The sequence below is a fragment of the Salmo salar genome, chromosome 03 (assembly GCF_965601325.2).
Source record: "Salmo salar chromosome 03, fSalSal1, whole genome shotgun sequence".
Classification (NCBI taxonomy): domain Eukaryota; kingdom Metazoa; phylum Chordata; class Actinopteri; order Salmoniformes; family Salmonidae; genus Salmo; species Salmo salar.
Window position 1 is genome coordinate 92,427,501 of NC_138293.1, and position 9,104 is coordinate 92,436,604.

Genomic DNA, 9,104 nt, shown 5'->3' on the forward strand with positions numbered 1-9,104 from the left:
AATGGTGAATCCATCTGATGATAACTACTTACTAATGGTGAATCCATCTGATGATAACTACTTACTAATGGTGAATCCATCTGATGATAACTACTTACTAATGGTGAATCCATCTGATGATAACTACTTACTAATGGTGAATCCATCTGATGATAACTACTTTCTAATGGTGAATCCATCTGATGATAACTACTTTCTAATGGTGAATCCATCTGATGATAACTACTTTCTAATGGTGAATCCATCTGATGATAACTACTTTCTAATGGTGAATCCATCTGATGATAACTACTTACTAATGGTGAATCCATCTGATGATAACTACTTTCTAATGGTGAATCCATCTGATGATAACTACTTACTAATGGTGAATCCATCTGATGATAACTACTTACTAATGGTGAATCCATCTGATGATAACTACTTACTAATGGTGAATCCATCTGATGATAACTACTTACTAATGGTGAATCCATCTGATGATAACTACTTTCTAATGGTGAATCCATCTGATGATAACTACTTTCTAATGGTGAATCCATCTGATGATAACTACTTACTAATGGTGAATCCATCTGATGATAACTACTTTCTAATGGTGAATCCATCTGATGATAACTACACTGAACAAAAATATAAAGGCAACATATAAAGTGTTGGTTCCATGTTTCATGAGCTGAAATTAAACATCCCAAAAATGTTCCATATGCACAAAAAGCTTATTTCTCTCAAATGTTGTGCACTATTGTGTTTACATCCCTGTTAGTAAGCATTTTTCCTTTCCCAATATAATCTATCCAACTGACAGGTGTGGTATATCAAAAAACGGATTAAACGGCATGATCATTACACAGGTGCACCTTGTGCTGGGGACAATAAAAGGCCATTCTTAAATGTGCAGTTTTGTCTCACAACACAATGCCACAGGGAGCGTGCAATTGGCATGATGACTGCAGGAATGACCACCAGAGCTGTTACCAGAGAATTGAACATGCATTTCTTTACCATAAGCTGCCACCAAAGTTGTTTTATAGAATTTGGCAGTACATCCAACTGGCCTCACTACCACAGACTACGTGGAACCACTCAGGATCTCCACATCTGGTTTCTTCACCTGTGGGATCGTCAGAGGGGGGAGGGGGTTGTGGAGCCCTTTTGTGGGGAAAAACTCATTCTGATTGGTTGGACCTGGCTTCCCAGTAGGTGACCCTATGCCCACTCATGGCTGTGCCCCGGCCCAGTCATGTGAAATCCACAGATTAGGGCCTAATGATTTAATTTAAATTGACTGATTTCCTTATATGAACTGTATCTCAGCAAAATCTTTGAAATTGTTGCATGTTGTGTTTATATTTTTGTTCAGTATACTTACTAATGGTGAATCTCTGAGTAGTACTTACTAATGGTGAATCTCTGAGTAGTACTTACTAATGGTGAATCTCTGAGTAGTACTTACTAATGGTGAATCTCTGAGTAGTACTTACTAATGGTGAATCTCTGAGTAGTACTTACTAATGGTGAATCTCTGAGTAGTACTTACTAATGGTGAATCTCTGAGTAGTACTTACTAATGGTGAATCTCTGAGTAGTACTTACTAATGGTGAATCTCTGAGTAGTACTTACTAATGGTGAATCTCTCTGAATTCTAGATCTTCCACTTAAGTACTCTGGAGGAGCGCTTCTCTCGCCTGTGGACACAGTGTCAACGCTGTCAGGGCTCTCTCCATGAGGATGTACTCTGTACCAGGTACACACACACACACACACACACACACACACACACACACACACACACACACACACACACACACACACACACACGCACACACACTTGGTATACAGATGTGTGTTTGAAAGTTACTTTGCCGGTACATCGTTAATGTGACTCTCTCACAGGGTGATGTCTTGCTCCAAGTTTGTTTACAATCTAAAGATAACTTAGGTAAATAAATACATAGGTGACATTTCTGAAATGGGAGATGCTCTACATTCACTTCTGAAATGGGAGATGCTCTACATTCACTTCTGAAAGGAAACTTTTTAATGCACCTAAATGTGCAACGTCTGTACCAGCAGCACACACTCATGTTGGACAATTACCACACACAGACCCACATCAACATATCTGTTACACACAGACCCACTCTGAACTAATAAAAAAAGCAGACATTGAATATCCCTTTGAGCATGGTGAAGTTATTAATTACACTTTGGATGGTGTATCAATACACCCTGTCACTACAAAGATACAGGCGTCCGTCCTAAGTCAATTGCCAGAGAGGAAGGAAACCGCTCAGGGATTTCAACATGAGGCCAATGGTGACTTTAAAACAGTTCGAGTTTAATGGCTGTGATAAGAGAGAACTGAGGGTGGATCAACAACATTGTAGTTACTCCACAATACTAACCTAAATGACAGAGTAAAAACAAGCCTGCACAGAATAAAATAAATATTCCAAAACATGCATCCTGTTTGAAGCAAGACATTAAAGTAAAACTGCAAAAAATGTGGCAAAGAAATACAATTTATGGCCTGAATACAAGGTGTTATGTTCGGGGCAAATCCAATACAACACATCACTGAGTTCCACTCTTCATATTTTCAAGCATGGTGGGGGCTGCATCGTGTTATGGGTATGCTTGTCATCGTCAGACTATAGAGGTTTTGGGGGGGGGGGGGAATAATAAGACACGGAATAGAGATAAGCACAGGCAAAATCCTAGTGGAAAACCTGGTTCAGTTTGCTTTCAAACAGACACTGGGAGACAAATTCATCTTTCAGCAAGACGATACCATAAAACACAAGGCCAAATATACACGAGTTGCTTACCAACACGACATTGAATGTTCCTGAGTGGCTTGGTTTTTATTTAAATCAGCTTGAAAATCTATGGCAAGACATAAAAATGGCTAGCAATGATCAACAACCAACTTGACAGAGCTTGAAGAATGTTTAAAAGAAAAACAAATGTGAGGTGGTTAATATCACCACTCTTAAATATCAAATGTTATTGGTCACATACACATGTTTAGCAGATGTTATTGCGGGTGTAGCAAAATGCTTGTGTTCCTAGCTCCAACAGTGCAGTAGTATCTTAACAATTCACAGCAATACACACATAAAAGTATATATATAAATAATATTAGGACGAGCAGCACAGGTGAAACACCTTAAGGCAGCCCCCCGCACCTCTCTGATTCAGAGGGGTTGGGTTAAATGCAGGAGACACATTTTAGTTGAATGTATTGTTGTATAACTGACTAGGTATCCCCCTTCTCCCTTTCAACCCCTGTAACACAGTTCAACCCTCCAGTAACCAAGCTGTCAGAGCATCAGTCCCTTAAAAAGCATGGGCTGAGGCACACTCCAACATTTTTGTTGATTCTGACAGAGGGTAAACTGTATAAAAAGAAAGTTGCACACTCTGTATAGGTTGTATTACGTTTCTGAGAGCATATCTCCTGTGAAAATAGCAAAAAGTCCCATAACAAAGATCCACCACCATATCATTCGACTCTATGTAAACTGGAAACCACATGTCCTGAGGCTGCATTTATTGTAGCTGGGGATTTTAACAAGGCTAATCTGAAAACAAGGCTCCCTAAATTTTATCAGCATATCGAATGCGCTACCCGGGGAGGTAAAACCCTAGACCATTGTTATTCTAACTTATATAAAGCGCTCCCCTTTCGGAAAGGCTGACCACGACTCCATTTTGCTGCTCCCAGCCTATAGACAGAAACTAAAACAGGAGGCGCCTGCGCTCAGGTCTGTTCAACGCTGGTCCGACCAATCGGATTCCACGCTTCAAGATTGCTTCGATCACGTGGACTGGGATATGTTCCGTATTGCTTCAAACAACAACGTTGATGAATACGCTGATTCGGTGAGCGAGTTCATTAACAAGTGCATCGGTGATGTTGTACCTACAGCGTCAATTAAAACATTCCCCAACCAGAAACCGTGGATTGATGGCAGCATTCGCGCAAAACTGAAAGCGCGAACCACTGCTTTTAATCAGGGCAAGGTGACCGGAAACATGACCGGATACAAACAGTGTAGCTATTCCCTCCAAGGCAATCAAACAAGCTAAGCGTCAGTACAGAGACAAAGTAGAGTCACAATTTAACGGCTCAGACACGAGAGGTATGTGGCAGGGTCTACAGTCAATCACGGACTACAAAAGAAAAACCAGCCCCGTCGCGGACCACGATGCCTTGCTCCCAGACAGACTAAACAACTTTTTTGCTCGATTTGAGGACAATACAGTGCCACTGACACGACACACTACCAAACCTGCGGGCTCTCCTTCTCCGTGGCCGACGTGAGTAAAACATTTAAACGTGTTAACCGTCGCAAGGCTGCCGGCCCAGACGGCATCCCCAGCCGCATCCTCAGAGCATGCGCAGACCAGCTGGCTCGTGTGTTTACGGACATATTCAATCAAAACCTATCCCAGTCTGCTGTTCCCACATGCTTCAAGAGGGCCACCATCGTTCCTGTTCCCAAGAAAGCAAAGGTAACTGAGCTAAATGACTACCACCCCGTAGCACTCACTTCCGTCATCATGAAGTGCTTTGAGAGACTAGTCAAGGACCATATCACCTCCACCAGACCTGACACCCTAGACCCACTCCAATTTGCTTACCGCCCCAATAGGTCCACAGACGACGCAATCACACTGCACACTGCTCTATCCCATCTGGACAAGAGGAATACCTATGTAAGAATGCTGTTCATCGACTACAGCTCAGCATTTAACACCATAGTACCCTCCAAACTCGTCATTAAGCTCGAGACCTTGGGTCTCGACCCCGCCCTGTGCAACTGGGTCCTGGACTTCCTGACGGGCCCCCCCCAGGTGGTGAGGGTAGGTAAGAATATCTCCACTCTGCTGATCCTCAACACTGGGGCCCCACAAGGGTGCGTTCTCAGCCCTCTCCTGTACTCCCTGTTCACCCACGACCGCAACTCAATCATCAAGTTTGCAGACGACACCACAGTGGTAGGCTTGATCACCAACAATGACGATACGGCCTACAGGGAGGAGGTGATGGCCCTCGGAGTGTGGTGTCAGGAAAATAACCTCACACTAAATGTCATCAAAACAAAGGAGATGATCGTGGACTTCAGGAAACAGCAGAGGGAGCAGCCCCCTATCCACATCGATGGGACAGTAGTTGAGAGGGTGGAAAGTTTTTTTTAAGTTCCTCGGCGTACACATCACGGACAAACTGAAATGGTCCACCCACACACACAGCGTGGTGAAGAAGGCGCAGCAGCGCCTCTTCAACCTCAGGAGGCTGAAGAAATTTGGCTTGTCACCAAAAACACTCACTAACTTTTACAGATATACAATCGAGAGTATCCTGTCGGGCTGTATCACCGCCTGGTACGGCAACTGCTATGCCCACAACCGCAGGGCTCTCCAGAGGGTGGTGTGGTCTGCACAACGCATCACCGGGGGCAAACTACCTGCCCTCCAGGACACCACCACCCGATGTCACAGAAAGGCCAAAAAGATCATCATGGACAACAACCACACGAGCCACTGCCTGTTCACCCTGCTATCATCCAGAAGGTGAGGTCAGTACAGGTGCATCAAAGCGGGGACCGAGAGATTGAAAAACAGCTTCTATCTCAAGGCCATCAGACTGTTAAACAGCCATCACTAACATTGAGTGGCTGCTGCCAACATACTGACTCAACTCTAGCCACTTTAATAATGGAAAAATGGATGTAATAAATGTATCACTAGCCACTTAAACAATGCCACTTTATAAAATGTTTATATACCCCACTCTAGACCATCTTCTGCATCTTGACTATGCCTTTCGGCCATCATTCATTCATATATTTTTCTGTACATATTCTTATTCATTCCTTTACACGTGTGTGTATAAGGTAGTTGTTGTGAAATTGTTAGGGTAGATTACTTGTTAGATATTACTGCATGGTCAGAACTAGATGCACAAGCATTTCGCTACACTCGCATTAACATCTGCTGACCATGTGTATGTGACCAATACATTTGATTTGATATTTTACAGTAGGTATGGGGTTCTGCTCATGCATTCTCATTTTGACATCAAACCCACCTCTAGTGTGCGTGGCCAAAGAACTGTTTTCATGGATGTTTGATGTTATGGGGCTTTTTTATGACCAATTTATGCAGAAGTCCAGGTAATTCCAACGGGTTCACATACTTTTTCTTGCCAAGTACCAGGATATTTTGGCCAAAAACCTGGTTGCCTCTGCCAGGAGGCTGAAACTAGGCCCCAAGCACACTTCAAAATCCCAAAAAATACAAATAAATTGGCCACAAAATCAACGTCTTATTCTCCAGACTTCAAACCCATTTGAAAACCTGTGGTTTGAATTGAATAGGGCAGTACATAAGCACCAACTAAGGATCTGCAAAGATGTTGTTTAGAGGAATGGTCTAAGACCCCTCCCATTGTGTTCTATAATCTCATGAAACACTTTAGAAGAGTAGTACAGTACCCTTGTCCTCTCAAGGTGAGGTATTGAAAGGTATTGAAACAGGAGAGAAAAAAGTTACTTAAACAAAATCTCTTTCTCTGAGCAATGATATAAGCATAAAATAATATAAATCCCCATTTTTATGGAGCATACAGTATTTTAATTATTTATTTTATACATTTTTGCTCATCTTTATCAAGGTTGTCAATAATTTAGGACCCCACGTTATATATTATATTGTTATTATCAAGTAAATGTTTCTGTCCCTCCCTCTATCCAGCCGGGACTGTCCCATATTCTACATGAGGAAGAAAGTGCAGAAAGACCTGGATGATCAGGAGAAGCTGGTGTCTCGCTTTGGATGGTGAGAGGCAGACCCAACAGACTCCATATTAACCGGCTCCCCTCTCTCCCCACAACCCCTCTTTCCCTCTCCTGGAAAGGATTTGTACTGTATTGTCTTTTAAGAATTGTACGTGTTACACTATTTTCTTGAAATATGAATAAATAAATGGCATCTTTTTGTAGAAATGTGTCTTGTCATTGTTGTCTGTCTTCAGTCTAGAAGACCTCAGTTGCATTGAACCATAAGTATGGTGGTGGATGTTGTAATATGTTGTGTAGCGGGTATTTTACGATAACCAATGCAAAGCAGCAGTTTCTTTTTTACTATGCACTTCGAATAGGCTACATTTCAGGATTACCATGCCATGTGTTGATATTGACTAGGGCCTGTATTTATGAAGCATCTCAGTAGGACTTCTGATCTAGGATAGGGTTTACAAAGGAAGGGTATGTTACAGGGAACTATCTACGTTTCCCAGTAAACTACCAGCATTTTTGTATATTTTATTTTTAACACATTTGCTAAAATTTCGAAATACCTGTTTTTGCTTTGTCATTATGGGGTGTTGTGTGCATTATTTTTCATCCATTTTAGAATAAGGCTGTAACTTAACAAAATGTGGAAAACATTAAGGGGTCTGAATACTTTCCAAAGGCACTATGTATTCTAATGCTTCACAAGATCTGGGGTCTCAACTTTTCCTGTAGTTATTTTTTGACTGACAATTTCAAATATACTGATCCACTCTTGACAAGAGATGGCATTTCCCCAGAAAGACAACCACACGATGTGCAATGGTCTGGCACTTCACTGCCAAAGAAATAAAGGCACGTTGGACAAATATACTGCATTTCAAAAGTGTCATTACAGTCAAGACTTCATAAAACCATAGAGACTGTTGGGAACACTGTTTGTCCCCTCCGGACAATAAATCACAGAGCTATCTTGGTGGTTGTGTGTCTTAGAGCATTTTGAGCAGTAATTTTTGTCATTATCCAAATTTGGATAGATGTTGCATTTTCACCCCCCCTCTTGTCCTCCGACTTGATTTCTGATGTTCCTGCCTTGTCCTCCTTGTTGTCTCCCTGTAAACACAACAGATACCCCGGTCAGAAGGAGGCTTATAGCCGTAGTGTTAACATGAAGGAAGGCAGATCACTAAGAAACAGACAGTGGAACAGAAAGTAGAAGGTGAATAATGAAACAGAGAAGACAGCCAACAAAAACTCTTGTCGGCTTGCACCTCTTGTCATCAACCTGTACTTTATTGTTCCCATATATTGAGCCTACCCTGTAGTCTTGTGGTAAGAGTTACTGTTTTGAAGTCAAAAGGATGGGTGTTTGATCCTGGCCAAGCCATAACAAGTGTTTAGAAAATGTGACCATATGAGTCTGTTTAGCACTCAGCATTAAATATTGTAAGTCCATGAAATTTCGATTGCCATATTGTTTTACCTGAATGGACAGATGCTGGCGGTCTGGGGTCACACGGCAATCAACGTCGCTCTCGGACGAGCGGTCCTGTGGGGAAGAGCCCTGCATGTCAGGTGACTGTTGCAACTGTTAGCAGTTTCACTCCTTTCTAAAAAATGTACTATGTTGTTAATCTGAGTGGAATACTTACTTAAAATCAAATGTTATTTGTCACATGCGCCAAATACAACAGGTGTAGGTAGACCTTACAGTGAAATGCTTACTTACAAGCTCTTAACCAACAATGCAGTTAAGAAAAATTAGTTGAAAAAATATTTACTAAATAAACTAAAGTAAAAAGAAACTAACACAATAAAATAACAATAACGAGGCTATATACAGTGCCTTGCGAAAGTATTCGACCCCCTTGAACTTTTCGACCTTTTGCCACATTTCAGGCTTCAAACATAAAGATATAAAACTGTAATTTTTTTGTGAAGAATCAACAACAAGTGGGACACAATTATGAAGTGGAATGAAATTTATTGGATATTTCAAACTTTTTTAACAAATAAAAAACTGAAAAATTGGCCGTGCTAAATTATTCAGCCCCTTTACTTTCAGTGCAGCAAACTCTCTCCAGAAGTTCAGTGAGGATCTCTGAATGATCCAATGTTGACCTAAATGACTAATGATGATAAATAGAATCCACCTGTGTGTAATCAAGTCTCCGTATAAATGCACCTGCTCTGTGATAGTCTCAGAGGTCCGTTTAAAGCGCAGAGAGCATCATGAAGAACAAGGAACACACCAGGCAGGTCCGAGATACTGTTGTGGAGAAGTTTAAAGCCGGATTTGG

General features: G+C 41.6%; 1 protein-coding gene across 1 annotated transcript in view; it reads left to right on the forward strand.

The window, feature by feature from the left end:
• Window positions 1–7,017, forward strand: part of LOC106606382 (DNA polymerase delta catalytic subunit) — a 40,553-nt gene extending 33,536 nt beyond the window's left edge. The window contains exons 26-27 of the mRNA XM_045715715.2: window positions 1,651–1,748; window positions 6,767–7,017. Of these exons, the coding sequence (XP_045571671.1) occupies window positions 1,651–1,748; window positions 6,767–6,854 (186 nt within the window). The 3' untranslated portion in view covers window positions 6,855–7,017. The remainder of the gene's footprint in view (window positions 1–1,650; window positions 1,749–6,766) is intronic.
• The last annotated feature ends 2,087 nt before the right edge of the window (window positions 7,018–9,104 follow it).